The sequence below is a fragment of the Drosophila tropicalis genome, unplaced genomic scaffold (assembly GCF_018151085.1).
Source record: "Drosophila tropicalis isolate 14030-0801.00 unplaced genomic scaffold, ASM1815108v1 contig_859, whole genome shotgun sequence".
Taxonomy (NCBI): domain Eukaryota; kingdom Metazoa; phylum Arthropoda; class Insecta; order Diptera; family Drosophilidae; genus Drosophila; species Drosophila tropicalis.
The window spans coordinates 7,428,396-7,452,952 of record NW_027173353.1 but is presented as its reverse complement, the minus strand read 5'-3'; the positions used below and the strand labels follow the sequence as shown (position 1 = coordinate 7,452,952).

General features: G+C 35.7%; 5 protein-coding genes across 6 annotated transcripts in view; 2 read left to right on the top strand and 3 right to left on the bottom strand.

The window, feature by feature from the left end:
- The first annotated feature begins 395 nt into the window (after positions 1-395).
- On the top strand, positions 396-2,085 carry SF2 (splicing factor 2). The gene is made up of 4 exons (XM_068297109.1): positions 396-663; positions 747-1,128; positions 1,193-1,344; positions 1,415-2,085. Exons 1-4 carry the CDS (start codon positions 500-502, stop codon positions 1,521-1,523), a joined length of 807 nt encoding a protein of 268 aa, XP_068153210.1. The 5' UTR covers positions 396-499; the 3' UTR covers positions 1,524-2,085.
- A 4,388-nt stretch (positions 2,086-6,473) lies between these two features.
- Sulf1 (Extracellular sulfatase Sulf1) overlaps positions 6,474-24,557 on the top strand; it is a 32,742-nt gene continuing 14,658 nt past the window's right edge. Inside the window, exons 1-2 of one of the 2 annotated variants that reach the window (XM_068297094.1) lie at positions 6,474-6,587; positions 7,020-7,128. The gene's annotated coding sequence lies outside the window, so the exon portion shown is untranslated. Of the gene's footprint in view, positions 6,648-7,019; positions 7,129-24,557 lie in introns of both variants that reach the window. The other variant, XM_068297095.1, reaches the window with a different exon arrangement.
- LOC137582183 (uncharacterized) lies at positions 14,283-15,919 on the bottom strand. Its single transcript, XM_068296636.1, has 4 exons — positions 15,834-15,919; positions 15,133-15,778; positions 14,369-15,074; positions 14,283-14,311 (listed from the first exon to the last, which is right to left on the bottom strand). The coding sequence occupies exons 1-4, from the start codon at positions 15,917-15,919 to the stop codon at positions 14,283-14,285; spliced, it is 1,467 nt and encodes a 488-aa protein (XP_068152737.1).
- Positions 19,242-20,908, bottom strand: LOC137582182 (solute carrier family 2, facilitated glucose transporter member 1-like). The gene is made up of 4 exons (XM_068296635.1): positions 20,684-20,908; positions 20,446-20,618; positions 19,619-20,381; positions 19,242-19,369 (listed from the first exon to the last, which is right to left on the bottom strand). Exons 1-4 carry the CDS (start codon positions 20,784-20,786, stop codon positions 19,242-19,244), a joined length of 1,167 nt encoding a protein of 388 aa, XP_068152736.1. The 5' UTR covers positions 20,787-20,908.
- LOC137582526 (galactose-proton symporter-like) lies at positions 21,972-23,684 on the bottom strand. Its single transcript, XM_068297105.1, has 3 exons — positions 23,452-23,684; positions 23,197-23,384; positions 21,972-23,131 (listed from the first exon to the last, which is right to left on the bottom strand). The coding sequence occupies exons 1-3, from the start codon at positions 23,627-23,629 to the stop codon at positions 22,019-22,021; spliced, it is 1,479 nt and encodes a 492-aa protein (XP_068153206.1). The 5' UTR covers positions 23,630-23,684; the 3' UTR covers positions 21,972-22,018.

Here is a 24,557-nt window from a genome sequence, read left to right as displayed (position 1 = left end):
TGTGTTTTTTAATTGTAATTTTATACATATACATAGATGATGGTGCTTCTGTTGTTGTAAACGTTCGATTGCTTGCGTGGTTTTGTGTTTCGTTTTACATTGAATATATATAAATATTGTATTGCCTTATAAATGAAAAGAGCTTAAATGAATAATTAAATTTAATGAAAAACATTCAAATTTTTGATGGAACTATCGATAGTATCGATGGTTTTTTCCATCGATGGCAAAAACTATCGAGTGGAGCTACTATCGATGGTTTTGCAGCTCTAATCTATAGCTTGACGCCCATCGATAACATACCGAAATTTTCGCCTGTATATCGATAATACTTCGGTTACTTTGCTCCGATAACGGTGACTTTGCTTCGATAACCGATAACAAATCGATATTTACTCTGATTCTGGTCACACTGTTAAGTTGACGTGAAAAAAGTGAAAAAAGTCAGAGCATCAACTAGAACTACTACGCAGTAAAAAAAAATTAAGGAATTAAAAAAATGGGTTCGCGTAATGAGTGTCGCATTTATGTTGGCAACTTGCCGCCAGATATCCGCACCAAGGACATTCAAGATCTCTTCCACAAATTTGGCAAAGTAACTTTTGTGGACTTGAAAAATCGGCGTGGTCCGCCATTTGCATTTGTTGAGTTCGAAGATGCGCGGTGAGTAATTTGGAAAAATAGTGGATGAAAGAGAAGGGGATGCGGTAAACAGACACGCCTAATTGAATTGTATTTGGTTATAGCGATGCGGATGATGCCGTAAAGGCAAGAGATGGCTATGATTATGATGGCTATCGCCTACGTGTGGAATTCCCTCGTGGGGGCGGTCCCGGCAGCTATCGTGGCGGCAATCGCAATGATCGTAATCGTGATGGCGGTGGTGGTGGTGGAGGACGGATGGGCGGTCGCGGTCCCCCAGCCAAACGATCTCAATATCGTGTTATGGTCACAGGATTGCCAACATCGGGCTCATGGCAAGATCTCAAGGATCATATGCGTGAAGCGGGTGATGTATGCTTTGCGGACACATACAAAGATGGCTCCGGTGTTGTGGAATTCTTGAGACATGAAGATATGAAATATGCTATTAAGAAGTTGGATGACTCTAGATTCCGTTCTCATGAGGTAATTTCACAAAAGACTTTACAAAGATAATTAAGGCATACTATAATTACTTTTGCTTCAATAGGGTGAAGTTGCATATATTCGAGTACGGGAAGATAGCGGAGACAATGATCGCAGTGGTGGTAGCGGAGGAGGTGGTGGCGGCGGCAGTGGAGGTGGAGGAGGTGGTGGTGGCGGCGGCGGCGGAGGCGGCGGCAGTCGTGACTACCGGGACAGGTTAGTTCTTTAGTTAATTTCTGGGTAAACTTTATTGAAATTCATTTTCTATTTTTGCTTTCGTCCATAGATCCCGTTCGCGTTCATTCTCATCGCGACCACGTCGTCGGGGCACTCCAACTTATTCACCAGTGCGACGTCAATCCTATTCCAGGTCTCGCTCACGATCCAATTATTAGTTTTATGCTTAATTCCCCTTTTAATATCATTATCCATTAATTTTATAATAATTTTCTTATGAGCAGGAAATATTAAGGAAAATGCAAGAAAGTATATATATATATATGAACATTTTGACTACCGAATCATCAATCATGCATTCAATCAATCAAGAAACCCAAGAAACAGCAATATGCCACCATAATTAAATCGAAACTTGCTTTTCCCAGACCCATACAAGAATTGGAAGTTTTACAATTCAAAACATTGACTTAAAATTACTAAATTTTTTATAATTCAAATATTCAAGGAACTTGAAACATTCCTTGCTCTCATAATATGCCATCACAAACATAAAACACCAAACCAACAACATAAACTAAGAAATATTCTTTCATTTTAAAATACAACTAAAAGCAAAAGCAGGAAAAAACTAAATTACACAGAGAAAAATTGTCAAACATGAGGAAACACTTAAAAACTAACCACACAAACAAGAATTGAAACAGAAAATGAAATATTTTAAGATTTTATGTATAAAATTATTAATATTTAACATTTATATTTTTCTTCTCTTCCCTATTTGTGCGCGTTTATATTTGAGGAGGATTGAGGCTAAAGGAGAAGGATAAGGAAGGATAAATTTTGAGTGGAATTTAGTGGAGGCAGGATATATGGTATGAAATATTAATGAGGAAAGGATGATGGAAATAAAAAGGATTTGGAAAAGGATAGGAAATTGGCTAGGACAACGTTGGATACGTGGAGGATGCTGTCGCACAGCATGGAAGGAAAGGAATTTGCAATTGTCAAAAAAAAGGGAGAAATACGCATTTTCTCTCGGGATTCCTCCCTTGGTTGTGTATCAGTGTTTTCGATCATATTTCGTTTGGGTAATGGATTGTGGAGTGGAATCGATAAGGATGTTGATGGCAGCGAAAGGAATTTAATGCACTTGGACAGGATAATTCCAGGAGTTATGGAAACACTTCGAAATTTTAGCATTCGTGATGTGATTACAATTTCCAGGAATTGCGAAAAAAAACTTCAGCATCCGTGGGATTTGGAGTTTTAGGAATATTATGATTTGATTTTCCTAGAATTACCCAAATTACTTCACCCATCCGAGATTTGAAACTTTAGAATTTATGGATTTAAATTCATTTCTTGTCTTGCTCGCCATCTTCTGTTTCTGGGATGCTCGTATCCTTCAATATCCACACCGATTATAGCGGGATCATCCAAGTTTGCCCAACGCTGGATAATTGCCCCGTGGTGTGATTCTTTCTCCTGGTCTACTCTCAAAATCTGTCGTTATCTCTCTCTATGCTCGTCTGATATCAGTGGTATGTTTCGATTGCCTTTTTTTGAGTTAATATTTATAATTTTTTACATAAAATACTGTTTGCTTATTTGATGTGTTGCGACTATCAAAACAAATAATGAACAAAAAAAAAAGAAAAGAAAAAAACCGAGAGTACAGTTGCCATCATATATATAATCGTATGTATGTATGTGTGTATGTTATCCCTCCTCCACATATTTTTTTGACTAGTTCCCTGCAAAAGCAAAACAAAAATAAAAGAATTTAAACATTTTTAATTGCATGAGTTTGTCAATACAGAATTACATACTCTAATATATACATATGTATGTTCATATATATTTGAATCACCCATCAAAGCAATAGTCTTAAACCTATTTTTGAGATGAAATAAATACAATATTATATTGCATATGAATTTCTAAAGTTTCTTATTTAAAATTGTAAGAGTAACGGAAATGCTTCCCTTGATGCGTTGCACACTTCTAATTAAAATTAATATACTCTTTTTGCAAGGGTATGAAAACATGGAAAAAAAAAGTCCCTAATGAATCCCAATTTGGAAAAGAGGCTGGAATGCTTTTGTCCTATCTGCTAATACGTGAAATTACACAATTTATTATTATAAGTATGGGATATACATACATATGTAGTTGTAAAACTATAAAACTAACTTCATATATTTTACAAGCACTGCCAACAACTAAGGCTTCGGCTTAGACGAAAGCTACATCCACATACTAGGTTCTCGTTGTTCAATTGCACAAATGACTGGGTCACTTAGACAAATCATCCACCGAGGACTGCAACACAATTTCTGATAGAAAAGTAAATTCAAAATATAGTGAGAACTGCCATTTTCCATTCTTTTTTGTTTATCATTTTTCTAGCGTGAAAAATGCCAAAATGCCAACACTAATACTGGTAAAAATACTGGTCTGGAAAACAACAACATTTGAAATAAACCGTTTTAGTTCGATGTTCGACTCTATGGTCGGAGTCTGACTCCTTTGCTCGACAGCGTGGTTGGGTCTGACTCCTTTGCTCGATTCCAACCATTTCTCACGATTTTTACTCTCTTTTTACTCTCTTTTGCATAAACAGCGCTCTTTTGTTGGATGTTAAATCGAGTTGCATGTTGGATCGAGTTGCGACATCGAGTTGTGACCCCCCCTTGCAGTGGCGCCGTCAAACATAATTTTTTAAACCCCCTTCTAAATTAACTTTTTGAAATTTGTTAATTTTTATATTTATATTATATATATGTATGTATATGTAATTCAACTGACAGATGACATTTCGACAAAATTAATTAAACTAAATTGTTCAAAGATCGAAGTAAATTTTATAAAGATTAATAAAGTTCTTATATATTTTTTAGTTTTTGTGAACGGAACAATTATAAAGCCAGCGAAAAAAAAGAATAAAGAAAAAATATATATTAACTTTCAATTCAAAAAGCAAATATCGAAAAATATCTAAAGTAATTTTTTTAAAGTGCACCAAATTCTGTTTCTTGTTATGAGTCCTTAACAAAAAAGAAAAGGAAGTCTCAACTGGATAACTTAAAACTATATAAGTCTTTTACAGATACTTATATAGTTTTAAGTTATCCAGTTATCTTTTACAATACTTATTGTGCTAAAAAGTAAAAACACTTAATGGTACGTTAAATTACTTTTGAAATTAATAAGAATCGAAAAATTTCCATCGATCTATCGCACTTTTTAATTTCCATCGATCTATCGCACTTTTTAATTTCCATCGATACTATCGATCATTTCATCATTTCATTTTAATATCAAAATCATAATATCAAAAAATATATTTACAAATAATATCGATATGCGATATATCAGGGAAAAAAGATATTTCGATATAAATATTTTTTTTTATACCCTTGCAGAGGGTATTATAAAATTGATCAGATGTTTGTAACGCACAGAAGGAGACGTTTTCGACCCCATAAAGGATATATATTCTTGATCAGCGTGAGAAGCTGAGTCGATATAGCCATGTCCGTCTGTCCGTCCGTCTGTGCGTACGCGTTTTACTCAGCCGTCTTAAGAGCTATCGGGCTGAAATTTTTTTTCGGGGGTTTTTATTACCCGGGAAAAATAAAGTATGAAAACCATAAGGATCGGACCACTATATCATATATGTAGCTCTAGAAGAACTAGAAGAAACATTTTCATAAAAATCGAGTATGCTATGATATTTACATATGTATGTGATAATATGAGAGTAAAATTGTTTTGTTTGTATATTGATGAATTGAGTTGCAGAAAACAAATTTTGAACATGTAATATTATTATTACCAAGGACTGCAAGGGTATTTAAACTTCGGCATAGCCGATGTTAGCTTCTTTGATATTTTTGTAAAAATATCGATATATTTTACATTGATATATTATCAACAACCCTAACGCCACCGCCGCCATTGTTGGCATAGTGTTGCCAGAAATTTAGAGTCACCATAAGCTAGATTTAAGGAAAAAATAAGCTAGAATAGGCTAAACATTTAAAAAAAAAGCTTAAAAATAAGCTAACTATGAAAACACTTGGTGTATAACATTTAATATAAATTTTATTTTATTGATATATATCAAATTATATTAGTGAAGCTATGTCATCAATTTCATTATTTGTTTCATCATATTTGTCAGAGCCTTTAATTAAAGATAAGTACTTTACAGGTACATTATAATTAACACGACATTTGCCATGACGGCGTAATCCATATCTTTAAAATTAAAAGGAATCTATAGCCAATCATTTCAAAAACAAACCTTATACGTAAAATTGCGTTCAAACCTTTAACATTTAATTGATTTCGAGATTTACTTTTTAACGATGTTAACTTGGCTAAATACGCGCTCAACAGCAGCATTGTTTCTGCCAGCATCCTTATAATTAAGGACCTCGGTCCAAGACTGGGAAGTATTTTCCTTTTCCTCCCAATTTATGAAATAAATTTTTGCAAATTGAGCAACAATTTAAGTAATTTAACTAATTAAAATTTTGAAATAAGCTAGATTTCAAGCTATAAGCATTTAAACCACTTTCCAAGCTATTTCATTTTAAAATAATCCAGATCTAGCTTAAAACAAGCGTTTTTTGACCGCCCTGGTAGCCAAATATTTTAATCTAAACTCTAAAGTCGAGGAATATTGTATTCCGAACTATATTTGTTCTATAAAATCAAGAAATATTGTTAACTCAGCAATATTTTCGTTTGTTGAGAATAGTGCGAACAAAATATCGAAAAAGCCCGCGTATTCGAATATCGGCATTTGGCAACACTTTCTCAAAATTTGACAGCTTTTTTTAGCCGGAAAAAGCTACTTTTAGCTATAGTCCCGCTAAAAATATAATTTTTTATTTTGTTAATTACTCAAAAACTACGAAATAAATCACCAAGGCGCACCTGAGATCGTACTCGTGGAATTTTTGTCTTTCGTTTGATACCAAAATGATGTAGTTTAAGCATTTAGTAAACATTTACCCTAATATCATATCTCATATCGCTGTAGTATGACCAAATGTTAATATCGAAATATAACCAGAAATTTAGGCACTAAATGGCAACACTGGCCGAAAGAAATGTGTGCTAAAACCGTTTACGAGTGTTGATTTAAATTTCGAGGTGAGCAGACGTGCTGTCGCATGTTTTAGTCGGGTTTGTTTTGTTCACGCGGCGTCTTACTGTTACAACGAAAATTAACGACGAAAGTGCGCCAAAAACGGAAATCGAAATATGTAAATGAGTTTTTTGTAACAAGAATTGTAACGCTGCCCACATTCTAAATGTGTTCAAAGGTGCATTTGAAAAGTGCAATTTCGATTGGTGACTTTCGAAAATAAATAAGTTCATAGTAGTATGTGTTTATTTGTTTTAATTGCGTTCTGTCATTGATTAACAGCTGTTGCTTTTTGTTGGTGTTGCCTTATCAGCGGTCTCTCTCTCATAATATCTCTCCTTCTCCTTATTAAACCTAAACCTTCCATCATCGAATTGATTGGCTGATTTATGACCCATCGTCATTATTATCATCAACATCAAAAGTGGAAGTGGAAGTTGTTTCAGATTATTCTTTTTTGCCGGCCGCCAACTGCTTGATCGATTTCGGGTTTTTTTTTTTTCAATTTGGATTTATTACCAATCGTTGAGTTTTATCATTTCATTTGTAGTCTCAGCTAAAATACATTACAAAGATAAGAGAAGTGAAGTGCGTGTTAAAAGTGCTAAAAACAAATTCAAAACCTATAAAAGATATACTACTTAACCGCAGTACAAAAGGTAATTATACAAGTGAAACATTAAGATTAATTTAAACATTTAAAAGAGGTATTCAAACCTCTTTTATATTCGATTTGAATTGGTAATAGAACACTATTCGAATACTATGTGTTTATGATCCATTATCTAAAACACTTTAGTTTAAAAATTATTATTTATATAGGTCAGCTAGGAGAACAATTTCTTGATCCCCTCTTTACATAAATTTATCGTGGATTGACACTTGTTTGTTTCTAAGTGTGTGGTTGTAATACGATACGCCCACATACACTTACATATGTACATATGTATGTATATATGTATACTAGATGCGGTTTATGTCGGTACATATATGTATATATTTGGCATCCTTGAGAGTGGTAAAAACTACCTGCATTCGGCTTCTGTGTTGTGCTGTGTGGGCCATTTTGCTACGCTCTGTTATTGCCGGCGTGTTAATCCAAGACGATGCTTATCGCACCTATAGATTAAGTATGTATATGTTTGTATGCATATGTATGTATTTGTGTATATTCTTCAACACACTATGCTGTAGGTCAGGCATGCGACAGGTGCAGCGTTAAAAAGATCCCAAAGACGATGAGCCTCGATGCATTCTTCATTGAAATGTCAGAGTTCATTTGGTCGCATGATTGACGGTTGAGTGCATTGGAAAAAATTAAAATAAAAAAAACAAGAAAAACAAAGAAGCTGCTCTTGCTACGACCCCTCTTATGAAGTCAATGAGGCGCATCGTGTACGCAATTTATGTTGATTGCTGTTATTTTTGTTGTTGTAGAAGTTTTTATAAAGGGTATAAATTGTGTATTTAGATATTTACATAGAACTGGTATTGCTAATATGTATATATTTATTTGATCAGAATATCTAATCAAATACCACCTAACAAAATCGTATTTAAATTGTATAAATTAACTTTGATATACGTTCATTAAATTACAGTGTATTTATTATTCGCCAACATGTCTGCATGTTTTTCCGACGCATTTAATAAGACAGTTTTTAATTTTTTTTTGCCGTCTTAACTCTTGGCCAAACAACCAACAGCAGAGGCAGCTTTCCTGCAACAAGTTGCAGAGCCGTCAACAACGTCTAAGTCTTTCTAATTGTTTTGACTGCTGGCAATTTCTCCAAAGCCATTTTTGGCTAAATTGCAACTTAATGCCTAAACGGGTTTATATTGATCCGAAAAGAATAAGCAGAGGACCTAAAAAGACTTCCTGAAGGCATGACTCATTCGTTTCTCTGTTTTGGCCTTTTCATGAATGGCAAATAATTGAATGAGTGACTGAAGAGTGTAGTTTGGCTCTTTCACTAGTCTAGGCAATCCATCAAACTGTCCCAACAATTAATTGGCTTGAAACTGGCCATCACATAAATACACACACAGACACACATTATTCTCGCCATTTGCATTTCCTTTCATCGCTACTTGGGCGCCATTTAATTGCAGAATGGGAATGGCAATTTGCATATGTGCAACGAGGCCACTTTTGACACTTTCAAAGCTCGTTAGTTTTATAATAAATGCATAACAAGTAATAATTATTATGGACAGCATCACTTTGCCACCAGTCATTAATTAGTTTGAAATCAATTTCAATTTTTCTGAATTGATAAGATAGTCCGCCTCACATCTCGCACCTCACCACCTCCCTGGCTCGCAATCTGAATTCCCATGGGTTAAAACAGAGTGTAAGCTGGGGTCAAACTTAAAAAAAACCTAGACAGCTGATTAACGCATGTCTCTAGCAGAATACCGCGTGGGTTGCCATAGAAGTTTATTCAGTCAGTCCTTAATACCTAAGATCAACTTTTAGAATATTTAGTTTGTCCATTTCACACTTTTCATATTTTACTACCAATAAAAAAACGTGCTAGAGAAAAATGCGTCAGACACTTTAAACAGGATTTACGGCTCTCTGCGCAATGGGCAACAAAACAATGAAAGGGCTAAATGAAAGGCTTAGGGTGTGAGAAGAGGGTAGAGGGTAGGTAATGCTGGTACTTGGACTTGTATTGCCAGTGGTCCTGGCAATTGCAATGGCTATTAAAATAATTTAACTTGCCTCATCATAATAAGCCTTGCTAGAGGAACAAAAAGGGGAAGGATTACCCCAGGCCCAGACCCAGGCGCAGGCAAAAGGGGGCTTAACATAATTTTGCTAATATTTTGAGGCAAATCTTGGCATAATGCGCTTAGAAATTTATGTGAATAAAAGCGGCATTAACCTGAATGGATCGTCGGCAAACGGATTGCAGGCGGAGATGAGGATGATAATGATGAAGATGAGGATTGTAATAATAATGTTGATGAAGATGATGATGATGAGTTGTATGCGCGCCAAAAGGCTGCAAGAGCAGCAACGGCATGACGACGACGTCGACGACTGCATTAAAGTGGAAAATCCTGTCTGACAACATTTAACTAAAAAAAAAAAAAGAAATAAATATATATAGTCAGTATATATAATGTATATGTGTATACAAAACACATAATAAGCGTGAAAAAGGCAAAATGAGAGCACAAACTCAAGCTCGGTTTTGAAAGGAGGAGACAGGCAATGAAAAGCGAGGAAAAAACACGAAAAACAAAACGTACAAAACCAACTCTCTCTCTCTCTCCCTCTCTTTACCCCCTTCTACAACAGACAGACAGTCAAACAAACAGATAGACAAATTACCAACAAGAAAAACAAAGAGATGCAAACACAACAAAAAAAAAAAAAAAATAGCATGAGATTTGGATTGGGAGAATAAAGAATTAAGCTATACAACAAGCTCTGGAGCAACAAATACAAAAAAATTATGATGAATACAAATATCAAAATTTTAAATGAAAAATACCAAGCAATCCGAGAACCCCTAAATTTTTTAAGGTCTTCAGAAATTTCTTCGAAATATTTTCAATTAACACCGGCACGCGCTTTCATTGAGAAGGGTTTCTGTACAATTTTGTTTCACAAAACGCATCATCATTAATCATCGTCAAAAAATCATTTAACATCAATATATTTAATTTTTGCACATGTTTCTTTTCAATTTAAATGTTTTTTTTTTTTTTTTTTGCTTGTCTTTCAACACTAACAGATTTGCACGAACCCAAAAAATAATTAAACAAATAAATAACACAATTCAACGAAAGCGATTAAACATTTCTATAGAAAGATGCATCTGATATATACAGAGATATTTGCTACGATTTTAGATACGGGGTTAGCTTCATTAGTTGCGTGGATACGACAAATTAATAAAGGGATTAGGATTAATCTTAACTCCTTTTTTAATTTGAAGTGAAGGGGGTGAAGGGGGTGGCGCTGATTTTGATCCTAGGATGAAATGTTATATTTAAGTCGGAAATTCTTAGTGAGCATCAACAGCAAAGTCTTCTGTCCGTATGAACACCTAGATCTCGGAGATTGTAAGAGCTAGAAGCACCAAATTTGGTATGTAGACTCATGTAGTATGTACAGTGATCAAGTTTATTTTAAAATTTGATTATTTTTGTAAAGGATTGAGTAAAAATCCCAATGGTTTTTCGATATCAATCCTTTATGTTGTATGAAGAAAAAGATTCAAAAGACAAAGCTTAATTCTAGTACCGAATTTCATCTTCCATCTTAACAATTGAAATCTTAAAACTTAATAAGCCACCCACGTATTAATGAACTTTTTAAAACAACAGCAATAATCATCGTTGATATTGAATGCGTTTATTTGGAAAACCACGTGAATTTTCTCTCATTAATTTCTTTGCTTATTCATGTATAATTATAAACAGATGAAGCTAATTTTGTTGATGTTTCATGAATTCGGTTTGTGTTTTCCATTTCTGATCAGGTGAGAAGATGAAATAATAATGGATATATGTACATACATACATACATACATATACACACAAATGTCTCTATATGGATCAGTTATTCGAAATTTGCATATGGAAAACTTTTGCCTTTTGATTGCATAGCTCTTATGGTGATCAAAGAATGATAAAAGACGAAAACAAACAAAAAAAAGAAGAGAAGGGAGTCTTTCAATAACAACCTTATTTTGTTTATTTATGTATTGTCTTCGACGATGACAAATATTAATGAAAACCTATGACTAACAAAAGGGGGGAAACAATAGATGCCACAATTATTGAAACTAATTTCAGGTTTCCTGTCACTTTTAACTACCTAATTCTTAATGTTTCCATTCTTAAACCAATTCTATGTGTTCATGGCATGACAAATTGATACAAATCTTTCTCATATATATCAACTTTTTGTATACATACATATGTATATAGAAATATGCCAAAGCGTTTTGTCAAAGTCAGCAACAGCGACAAACAAAAAACAGAATAAATAAAAGGAGAAAAAGAAGTAGGTAAATTTCATATAAAAACCAAAACCGAAATGGAACATGTCATGTTCGCTCCCCTGACCATGACCAATGAGTTTTACAAACACACAAAGGGCAAACCAGCAAACCGAGAAAAATTGCTTACAACAAATACATACAAACATATGTACAAGAGTAGTGTTAATAAATAATTTCTCTGCATTTTTCTCTGCCAGAATGTAGGCAATCAATTTTTTATTTGTTATTTTTTATATATAAGTAGAAAAAAAGAAAACAATTAATAAACATTTATTTTACAATTGTAAATGTGCGCAATCATTGCAATTCAAAAACAATAATAATACAAAAGAATAATAATTTTTGTTAATTGTAATTTACGTTGGCATTTTAATTAAACCGCAAGGTATGTGCACTTAACAACAATCCGAACGGGCATATCAGTTTTATTTAGTTAGTAAGAAATGAAATTCCCAAACACCTTGAAGGATATGAGTTCTAAAAACATTTACTTATGAGAGGTCCTTAGGGTTGGAAAAAAGGTTTTCGAAGTTAACAATATTATAATTAAATTTCATTCCACTGAATCAGTGGTAAACGATTTAAACAGGCTTTATAGTTTGGTATTTAAATATTTTCCAGGGTATAGCTCAAATCTGTTTCCGATAATAGTTTCCAGTTGCTTTTTTCTCTAGCCACATTTGCTGGGGCGTTTTTGATGGCTTGTCATTTTTTTTATTCTTTTATTTTGCATTTGGCATAATGATTATTGGTAGATTTTGATTTATTTTTTATTTATGGTAGCCATAAATTCGATTTTGTTATGTGATTTATGACAGTTTTGGTTTTAGCCATTGAAAGCTTTTACATTGTTATTTATTAATGGACTTGTAATTGGTTCAGCTGTTAATAATTTTTCCGTGGAATGACATAAAGTATGTACTTAACACTTATTAACAAATCGATTTCCTACTACATGTGTACACACACACATATAAGGCTGATAGCCTGATCAATGTGGTAACAAATACATATGTATGTATGTATGTATATCTAAGCACTCATCATCGTGTGAAACATTGGGAGAGTGGAGCTGATTTGATTTAATTCGATTTCTACACACAATCCACCCAATCACGCACACCGCCCACCACGCCCACTTATTCACCTATTCAGTCAACACAATTGGTGCGTAACTTTATATCCGCTTTAATTTCGCTCCGCCTTTGGCATCCCACACATTCCAATGAAACCAAACTGCAATAATGTCTGTATTTTGTATAATCCCAGGTGGCCAATGAAGCGTCACCTTATACTAGGTATCGCATTTTTTGTTGTTGTTGTCATTACGATTGCTTAGCATTGTTTGCATTGTTTAACTTTTTAGTTTAGCTTTCGCGTATGAAATCATTCAACTGCCTGTTAGCTTACTTTTCTCAATTGATGGGTGAAGATTCCACTTGTTACAAGGCTTTAACTATTGATTTAACGTATACAAATGAAGAAACTAATTCTAATTTTTCAATTTTAGGACAAAACGAATGAGTAAGCTAACTTCCATGCAGAATCATTCTATTTCATGGAAACACAAGGTTTTGTGTTGTTGGGTTGGAACTTGGAAGTCATTCACCAAGATCAATGACTCCATAAGGAATGAGAGAACGGGGCGGGCGGGCTTATCAATAAAACAAGGAAAGGAAAAAATTGTTTGAGGTCTATAGATAAACACAAGCGGCATGATAAATGGACACCTATCAATAATGAGGGGAAATGCTTTTTTACGCTGCCGCATAGCCCTCTGTTCCCTCCTCCCGATGTTTCCCCTGTTGGTCTTGTTGTTGGTTACTGGTGGCCAGTGTCAGAGCATTTTGTCACTTGTCTTTGCTTTTGGCGTTTTTATTTACCTGCAATCAAAACAGTTTATGTATTTTTTCTCCCTCTCTCTCTCTCTGTCGCTCTCTACGGCTTTTCTGCTTGCTTCCAAATGTTTATTTACATGGAAAACAAATGCACAAATAACACAAACTGAAATGCCGAGGGTAGCCCCACTCACTACTATGGTTTATTTGCAAAAAAAGAAAAAAAGAGGAAATTTACCCATGACATGATTTTGTTTATACGATTAAATGTTAGAGCTACAACTATAATCACCTGCACACCAACAAGCAACACCAACACCATCCCAACTCCTGTCACCCCCCTCCTATTTATTCATTTGCATGTCTAACGAACACTTGGGCTTTGGGTTGGAAAAAAGGTGTTAATGATAACAGAAAATAGCAACAATAAACTGGGACAGATTATTGCGCATACGCAACGTTGCAACAAAAAGTCATAAAACAAAATTGAGAAACAACTACAATATAATGAACTCTCTCTTTCTCGCTCTCTCTCTCTGTCTCTACTACACGTCAACATTCTTTGCCAGGTGTTTGTTCAATAAAAGGTCAAACATACCATAGACTGACTGACTGCCAGAAAGGGGAACGAAAGAAAAGTGCCACAAAAATGCGATAAAACAAATCGAATCAAAGAAAACAAAAAACGATAGTTTCGCATATCCATGAAAACTTCAGATTACCACATAGAAAGCTGATAGTCTGAAGGCAACAATTACGGCCAATTGTAGACATTTCTACTAGCGTTTTGTTCTATCTGAATATTAACACAGATTTCCATCAGTTTCGAAGTCATGATAATATTATATTCAACAAAAGAAAGTGAAAGTGACCATCGAATTGATACATACATGGATTATTCTCTTTCTTTAATGCTTAAACCAATTTGCTTTTTATTTTATGTTCAATTGCTCACTCGTTTAAAGCCTTGTTTAGCAAGTCTGAAATAATAAATACTTGTTTGAACTATGCTAAATTTTAATAAATGTCACTCCTACCTATGGTATCCTCTGCCATTTTCAAGGGATCCTCCTCATCTTTTTGTTCAATACGTTTGGTGCCCCATTTATTTGTGGCAAATAATATATTTTTGGAATACTTTTTATTCTGCAAATCTTTTTTAAAATATTTGCCAGGACAACGTCCTCGTTTAGCAGGTTGGTCAGAGCTTTCCATGTATTTCCAAAATAGTTCGAGACTTAAAGCTGACGGAGTATGATGCCAGTCATACATGCGATGGCTCTGTGCAAATCTCATTTGGCTATCGAAATCATCGTCGACAGCCTGCAATTGCAGCAAATAGTTGGCAAAATCCTCATAGCTCAAATGCCGCATATTGGGGCAAGATCTGCCAATGGGTCGATGATAAGAACAACGACCATCGCACATCCAACGGCGCGGTGGCAACATTGTTAATTTATGCTGATTCAGAGTGGCTCGAAAGAATTTTTGATCCTTGTGTCCAGTGATAAGCAGGCTGCTATAGAACAGGCCATCTTGTATTACGTTTGACATTTCGGGTAAAGCACAGAAATGATCCAATATATGGCCAAACGGACAGATCTTATGGCGATCATTGGTCTTAAATTTACTTAATATGGTTGGTGCTAGATAACCGAAGCGTATATTCTTCATAATCGAACCCACCATATCCTGTCGCATGGGCCATTGATGGTTCAACCAGAGCAAAGCACTAAATAGAACCTAAATTAGAAAATCTTAGTACAAAGACATACATTAAAATACATTGCCCATTATTAACCTCAACTTCTGAATTAACAGCCAAGTTACATGAACTAAGCAAATTGCACATTTGCTTGTCATTCAGTTCGAGGTATTCGTAACTACTGACAATTGTTAGGAAAGCTTTCGAAATGCGTAGGGCCATGGGTTCATTTAGTTGGTTTAGATCGGCTACTTTTCGTGCTTGATAAATGAGGTCGAAAGCGGTGAACTCATTGAAAATACGATTATCTAAAATCTCCCAACATTGCTCAAGTAAATCTGGCATTTGCAAGTATGTAGCGGCTCTTAACAATTCTGTTATATCTCTTGGATTTATTACCCCATTCTTTGCGATCATCCATTGATAGGCCAGACTGAATCCTCGTGGCGTTATCTTGCTGGATTTGATAATGATTAAAGAATTCTCTAAATAGGGCCTCAAACGTTTGGAATAAATGTGCAGAACAATCGAATGGCACTGGAACTCCCGATCCCGAATATTAATTACTACATCAGTCGACAACCCACTCTGTATAAGCTTTAATATCTCCCTCGTAACCGGTTGGTTATGCTTTACCACGATAATGTCAGAGCTATCGACAAGATCTTTCATATCCTTAAATGCTGGCACCTCGAATTCCAGAAATTGGTCTTTTAAATTATTTAGTTTTGGTTTGAGATCGCTAAAAAGTTTAATATAAACAAAAATTCATCAAGATTTGAAAGTTTTTCACTTGCCACTTGTATTCTTTAACACTGTCTGCAATCTCGCAAATCGAATCTTCTTCTGAGAAATTGGCCAAATATGGAGAATTATAGTACATTTTGTTAACTTTTAGTTTGGTTGCCTTTTGAAATACCTTTTGGCAGGTCGCACAGAGGGCTCTATGTTAAAGACATTCATATAAATTTCTGGCATGTCCGCAAGTTCTAATCAAGGAAAAACTTGGATATCTTTTCATTTAACTGCACTCACCCCATCGCCCGCCATCGTCCAACTGTGTTTAGATTTGGAGTCGAAAAGCGTAGTTTTTATGAGTGGCAAGTGGCACAAACAAATCCCATTAATTCCACAGATTCGCACGAGTTTTTCGTTTGGTGCACTCAATTAAAATGCCAAGTTCAGCGGCCTGCCAACATTCGCCGACACTCTGACAGCTGACAGATGGAAATGGAAATGAAGAAGGAGATGGATGTGGAGACGTGGACGGCGACGGGGACGGAAACAACAAGACGTAGACGAAGACAAAAAGGAAGAGGGGCCACACGCTAGCAGTGCTTCTGGTTTGGGTCATGGACACTCCCCACTGACCCACCTCCTGTCCCTGTCCCCATCATTTTATTCCACTCTAAGCTATCAATCATTTGGAGGCGGGCTTTTTGTTCGTTAATTTTACTCGAAACAGGTGCACAAATGTGTCAAAGTTTGAAAAAAAAACGCTTCCAAAAGTTGAACTTTAAAGTTTTTTTGTTTTGTCAAATGTCATTTAACTTTGACTTGGGCCATGAAATTCTATTTATAGATTTAATTGGTCTTTATTAAGGTATTTAACAGAGAACGTGTGAAAGTAATACTTAACTAATTAAACATTGTGGTTGACCGTAAATTCTTAAATTTAGATAAGCTTGAATCGCATTAGATGGATATCTAAATAAGACTTAAATTTGTTTAATTATTTTTACACTTGGCAAAAGTTTTTAAATAAAAAGGAATCGATTCCTTTTTGCTAGTTAAAAATTTACAACTTTTTGTTACAAGTTTCTTTATTTTTGATGGAAACTTGTTTTAGTTGATAGGAAATTGAAAATAAAGGCCTTGTAAGTGGGTCAGTTAAAGACTGTTTAAATGCAATGTTTTCTTCTACCCTTTGAATCAAAAATTGTATTTGCTGTTAATTCACTGAGAGAAACTATCAAACGCAGATGACTTTTGATGCTGTCAAAAAGCAGTCAGTTCCTTTCATTTCATTACACTTTATGGGTATCGGAGCTCTTAAGCAATTACACTCAGAGTGGTTAGTGGAGGGTTTAAGGGAAGGAAGAAGGAGTCGGAAACGAAATGCATTGCTAAGCCTTGTCCTGTGGTTAACTTTCCACCTTCCAAAATGTTATTGCTGATATGAATTTGTGGCTGTTTGTGGTTTGAGGTTTTTAATTATTCTCCCTGCGTTTAATGCTTGGGAAATGCTGCGAAAGCCATCAAAGATAAGGCAACAGACAGGCTCTATGTACCTTATATAATGCACATATTTGGACAGTCAATTGGATTGAGTTGGCGGGCCAGCATTCTATTTAAGGGCAATGGGAAAAACTATCAACTCCCCTGTCAATGCGGGATGTCTGGTCGTTGTTTCTATCCATTATTGCCATTCCATTTGACTCAGACTCACTCGGGGCATCTTGAAGGCATTTTAATGCACATTTTATGCGCATTTCTGTGTGCTCCGCTTTTTGCTACTTTCCCGATGGAGTTTCTCTTCATGTAAGATAGACGTAATTTCAATTGTAATTCATGTAATGCGCTTTATTGTTGGCTCGATGGGACTGTCACTCTTTTCGCTTTTGTTGTTTCTCTTTCTTTACGAGCAACAATTATTTATTCGTTTAATATTGATTACAACAGGTTTTCACATTAAATTCTGTAACAAACTGTTTATTTCTGTTTCTAAACGCAACCAACAACTGTTTCTAATCTAAGAAACATTTACCCTAATCCACATAAATACATAGTTTGTTGCTTAATGAGCCATATAAAAATGATCTTATCCACAAAAAGTGCATTAAACATGCATAAAATGTCAAAAAGCCATGAAAATAAAACTAAACTCAAGAAAAAGCCCAAAGCATATGCTGCTGATCCAACCACCCAGAACGTCTAAGCTACATACATATATAAAATATAACTCAACTAGACAGAGATTAAGGAAGCATTTTTTACCCCTCCACCAGCAGTGGGAGCGTAGACATAAATTAGCTCATAATAAAGTTGAAAATAAACTGAACGCCAGACGCAAGCTTACTATATGCCATCAACAATCCGAAATATATATACAGAAATAGTCATCGGAAAGATCTTCTGCCTGTGTGTGTGTATGTGTGTGAAATTTAACCACAATACGAGTGTTTGACGGGAATAAATAATAATAAAAGTCCAAAAAATGAATTGTAAAGCAGCTGCACATTTGTGTGTTTTTTTCTTCATTTGCTTGTGAGTTTCTCAAAGTGAATTTTTTTTTCCAGAGGCTATGACTTTTGATTTTAACCATTTTACCCAAAAGGCCACACAACGAGTGGCAACGAGTCTTTAGATATCATTTAGATGCTTGTTTATGGCTAAAAAAATATTTCCCTTAGTCATAACACAGATCGCACTTTAGTCATTCCTTGAACTGTGTGAAATATGAATCCCTTTCATGATGGCAACGTCTGAGGGCAAGAATATATTTACTTCCACACTAAATGAGTCACCGTGTATCACATCTTGTTAAAGCTAAATTTCTTAAACTTAAAGTTTTTCCCAATTATGGGTAAAGAAAAATGTTTATTGGAGCAACAATTATCTTGTTGGACAAACGAAAACTGTCAAATTCTAATGTCTTAATGTTCTTGCGATATCAATATCTATATAATTCATAACTGTCATTTTACAAATACGTAATTTAATCATTAGCCTGGATACTATTACATAATTGTGTGAGAATACTTTGTTAACTAGAGTTTGATTTGATTTGCCTGTGACTCATTACTAAGGGGAAGCCTTCTGATAAGGGTTAAGGTGTGATTCATTTAGTGGAGTCAATCTTTGGGACAGACTAATTACTGTGAAAAGACCTTGTAGTGCAAATACAATGAGTTTGCTAATTGGCCCTCTCTAAGGTCGAAAGTAAATGAACTATAATCTTTATTATTATACATTGATAAGACGGCATACCAAGTAAATTAAGTTTGTTTCGATAGAAAGAAAAGTTTCCTATAGTAGGCTACTATTTACAAAAATGGAAAGTGTTAAGAGACTAAATTTTAATCCTAGTTGAACAAAAATATCTTTCCAATGTTTTTGGTGTGGCATTTTTATTCGATTTCGAGTAGATAGATTCTGAGATATAAAATGTTCATGCATAAATTTATATTTCTTTAACAAATCGTTTAGTATATTCTTAGATCATAATACTTTTGTTGAAAACGATAACCAGCCTCTCTTAAGGTCATATTCTTAGTCTCGGGCATGAGTACGGCAAATGCCAAAACTCCCAAAAGAAGAATAATGCCCACAGCTAAAAAGTATGAGAAATAATACTCTGAAGTCTCTTCGTAGGTGACAACAATAATAATTTGAATTATCTGCTCAAAGGCAAGAATTAGAGCAATACAAAATGGTTTAATTTGCATGGGAAAAGCTTCACTGAGGTATACCGAAGTACTGCATATAAACATGCCCGAAAAAAATTGAAAAGCCATGCCTAGATTACACACTTGAAGCATGTAGTAGGGGCTAAAATAGTTTAGGGGATTTGCATAAATACCTGCCATAGAAATCATTAAAGCGGCCATGCAAAGAAGTGCCAAAAGAGAGGACGCCTTTCGGCCCAGCCTATCGAGCCAAATAAAGGCAGTCAAAAGGGCAGCGATTTTCCGCAAAATGCCCCAAGTGGCCAGCTGCCAGGAGTGATCGATGCCCTCGGCAACGAAAGTGCTCGATATCAGTGAATTACTGAGGGGAAGAGAGAAAGAGAAGGGCACAAAGGCGCGATATATGAGAAGCTTGAAGAATGGGATCATGGCTAAGCGAAGTTGATCGGACACGGATTGAGTTTTACCCTCGTCCACATAGTGGCGACACTCTTCAAATAAATCATTCCGCAATTCATCCGATATGAGAGGACTCACAATTCTCTGCATAGAAGCACGAGCCTTTTCCTCTTCATTTTGTCGTATCAGGAATATTGGGGATTCAACGCGGGCCAGCAAGCTAGCCAATGCTCCAACTGAGAAGATAACACCAAATATGCCATGGGCCTGATTCTCTGACATCTTCATATCCGAAAGCCATTCTGCATCGTAGACCACTTGGATGGTAATGCCCAAAGTAATGCCCAAAATCTCCTTGCAAGCGAACAGTCCTCGACTATTCTGTACTGAAATTTCCGAATTGTGTATGATAAAGGTCAGCGAGACTATGCCAATTCCAATGCCACCTATATAACGAGCAGCCACAATCGATGAATATTCATAGGGGGCACTGAGGAAGATAATGGCATCGATTAGCTCCAGAATACCGCCCACAATCTAAGAAAATCAAAACGTTTCTATATAAATGATTGTCTATAAGATCCATAAGTTCTATACTTACATAGAAGTAAACTTTGGGAAATCGATTGATGGCCAATGATCCCAAAAGACATCCAATTATGACGCCAATAGACCAACAGTATCGAAACTGTGGAGTAGCCACCACATCAGATGTAAGATTCCAACCCATTCCTTGGGCAAGATCCATGCCACCATAGGTCAACAGTAGACTAGCTGTGCGATTAAGTTAGATCAATATTAGACAAGAGCTCAGGGATTAGCCCTTTAATGCTGCTTACTTGCTGTTATCAACATGGATTGCCTTTTGCTGGATACCTCATTATGGGGAAGGGGTTTCGGTGCAGTGGTCACTGTAGGCTCTGCACTATTCGGTGGTTGCATCTCTATGTCACTATATGCAGGGGGCAGTTCTGTATTTATTATAAATGTACTAGGTTGTTCAGGCACTGATCCTGCAGGACCCTTAGAGTCAATTGGCTCTGTGCTTATGCAAACGGTTTCCATGTTCGTTCGTTTGTTGTCGCGTTGATTGTACGACTGGTGTCTCTGCTTTTATATGGTCAACTTTTTGTACGTTCAGCGTGTCTGTTATCGTAATTTTGTCATAGATATGAAATTCACATGCCCTAATCTACATTTTTTTGGTGTTCTTTCGGGTAGGTACAAATAAACTTGGCCCAAAGCAATATGACTCATTTAAAGTAGCAAGCAATGCATTAATACTTATTTTATGACTCAGTTTTAAGCATGCATCGAGATGTCCTTAATCATTAATTACTAATGAAATGATATTATTTATATAATTTAAAGAACTAGATTTTAAAGGTGTTAGAGCATATGATTGGCCAGTATTGAGTCTTTTATTGTTATCATCGATGTAACATTGCATTGATAAGCTTATCAATCGACATTTAATACTCCTATATTACGAAAAAAGTGCTCAGATTTGACATATTGAAATTGTATTCAAATTGAATATTTGCAACAAACTTACGTCTTTGACATTCTACAAAATATTCACATGTCGGGATCCTTATGGGAATATCTTAGATTTAGGTCAGTCATTATTTTCATTTTATCAAATACACTTCTTCACTTATACTCTTTCCAAATTTTGTTCGAGATACTGTGGGGCAAGATCCACTCGGATCTAATATTCTGAGCTCCCTTAACCCGATGCATCTCTATAAATAAGATCTCAACTGATCTAGACACATTTTGCTTAGGCAAAGATACTAATAATCCTGCAAACTGAATATGTGGAAACTCTTCATTCCTCTTCATTTAACAGGTGACGTACCTGTTGTTCATTTGAAACAATTCAGTATATAAAGATTATTCGACAATAATATAATTGTTGAGTTTGTTGCAAATATCTATTTACTGCAATTAGATTCACCCATTGCAATTGAAGTTAGTCAGACTTTTTCCAACCTCATTTTTTTCTGTTTAAACTGATAATAAAAATCAAAGATAGTTCATTAATTAAAAGCGAACCAAAAAGTATTAAATTAAGGTTAATTTATTTGTTATTTTATTGCAAAACTTATAAACAAAAAATTAAACTTAACTGTTGGTAGTTGATTTATTTATTTTTGTAATGTTAAAGTAATTTAATACATTTTAATATCGTAAGTTTGACGAAAACGTTCACCAGCTTCTCGCAGTGTCATTTGTTTGGTTTCTGGCATTAGGACGGCCAATACAATCAACCCCAATAGCAGCAGGATTCCCACAGCCAAAAAGTAACGGAAAAGGATATTTCCGCCGATCCTGAAACTCACTATGACAATAATGTGTATGACCTGTTCGATGCATACGATCAGAGCTATGGAAAATGGCTTTACTTTCAAAGGAAATGCTTCGGTGATATATGTCGAAGAGCTGCAAACGTAGAGGCCTCCAAAGAACTGAAAAGCCATGCCCAAATTGGACACCTGTCTCATGGAGTAAACATCAGAGACCGTTCCATAAATGCCAGCCATTGATATCATGAGTACTGCCATGCAAAATAGAGCCACTAAAGTAACCAACTTACGACCCACTTTATCCAAGAGACTTATCGAAATGAATGCGCCAATTATACGCAGAACACCAGATGTAATCATGGGCCAGAGATACCACCTCATCGAGATGACACTGCTCAATTGTAATGAGACGACCAAAGGAAGTGAAATGGAAAAGGCCACAAAGCAACGTAGGAGAAGTACCTTGAGAAAAGGTATTACAGAGCCGCCAATCTGTTGACCCAAACTCTGACTCTCATCCTCCTGCACATAGCGTTTGGCTTCGTTAAAGGATCGTGTACACGATTGATTCGTGAGAGACAACTTTTGTTGGCATTGACGGGCCTTTACCTCGTCACCACGGCGCAAATGATAGATCGGTGATTCAATTATGGTGCACACTGTGCATAGAAAGGAGATAACAACAAAGATAATACCAAGGATGCCATGCACTAAATTGAATGAATCAGTAACGGTGTCCGCCCAAAAAGACCCGTAAATCGCCTCAAATCCAATGCCAAGTGTTAAAGCAGCTTGTTCCGATCCTGTGGCAACGCCCCGATTAGTCCGAAAGCCGACTTCGGAGCTGTGCATTAGATAGGCAACTGTCAGGACACCGATTCCTGCTCCACCCAAATAACGGGCAGCCAAAAAGCATTTGTAATCTTGCGACGATACAAAAAGAATGGCATCAATCAGTTCGAGAATACAACTCAACATCTAAAAAAAAGAAAACAATTTAGCATAGGGGAATACATATATAGGTTCTTTGATCACCAACTCACATAGAATACAATTTTGGGCAAATGGGACACCCCGACAGATGTCAGAAGTGCTCCCACAATAAATCCAATAAACCAGCTATAGAAAAACTGTTGAGTCGGTATAAATGTGGTAGAAGCTACATTCAACCCAAGACTTTGTCCCAAATCCATGCCACCATAGACCAGTAGAAAGAATGATAGGTTAATAACTGAAATACCAAAGAATCCATGGTTAGGGGATCCACCATTGCTGCTGGTGACACGTGATCGGTTTACCTGAGGGCCCTCTGCTTTTATGCACTAGCACTACTGTCGGAGTAGCAGGTGGAGGAGGCGGTGGCGTGGGCCTTGTGGCTGTTACATATACAACTGGTGGTGCTTTTTCCGTCTTAATATATACTATTTCCTGCTGTTGTCCTACGGGTGCTTGACCCTCCACAAAGGTGGTCACCATTTCGATTTGTCCTCGTTCAAGATTTTTCGCTGTGATTCGTTCGACTTGAAGTGCCTTTGCACACTGATCAATTTGCTTTTTTAACTAATAGAGAAATAGACGATATCTACATTATGTACATTATTGATAAGTCATAATGTAATCAGTTTATAGATACGTAATTATATTTATATTTCAGGTAGCCCCACAATGAGGGGTCTTAAATGGTTTTAGCGTGGGGTACTTTTGTTTCTTCTTCTTTTATTGTCATTTCGTAGAAAATGCTACGAAATTGTCTTCGTTGTTGCCTCCCACATGCTTCAATTGTGGCTATAATTGGTGTTGGTTGCTTCTGGCAAGCCCCTTATTTTGGTAATTTCGTATACACATATTTATATATACTTATAGCACACTGACAGTAGTTCGATTGTTCCATCTACAGATGTTCTATTTAACGAAACTCTTTAAGTTTTTAATTGAGTTTAAGCTAGTTTCTATAGTGAAGTTTACTTTAAGCCCAAAGTCCAAGGTAAAAATAGAAAAGTTTGGCGAATTTATCTAAGACTCACAAGGTATTTATATAAATACATACAAATATACTTATATTCATAAGTGACTAATATAGAGTTAGTACAGTTGCTGTTATCTAGTCGTAGTCAATTATCCCTCTGAATGTTGGAGTATTTCGTGAATGCACACCTTAACATCTTCAGCGTCATGTGAGTTGGAGGAACAGATGAGAAGCCTATGGGCTTCGGTTTCGGCAAGCATCTTCATTAATGTGTGGCACCAACTGACTGAGAGACCAACAGACAGACAGAAGAGATGAGATGAGTCAAGTGTCGAGTGAATCAAGTGTTTGCTTGAGTTGTCTCAAATTGCGTAATCTGTGTGTATGTTGCGTGTGTGTTTGAGTGTGTGTGGAATATGCTCTTCTGCTAGACGATGC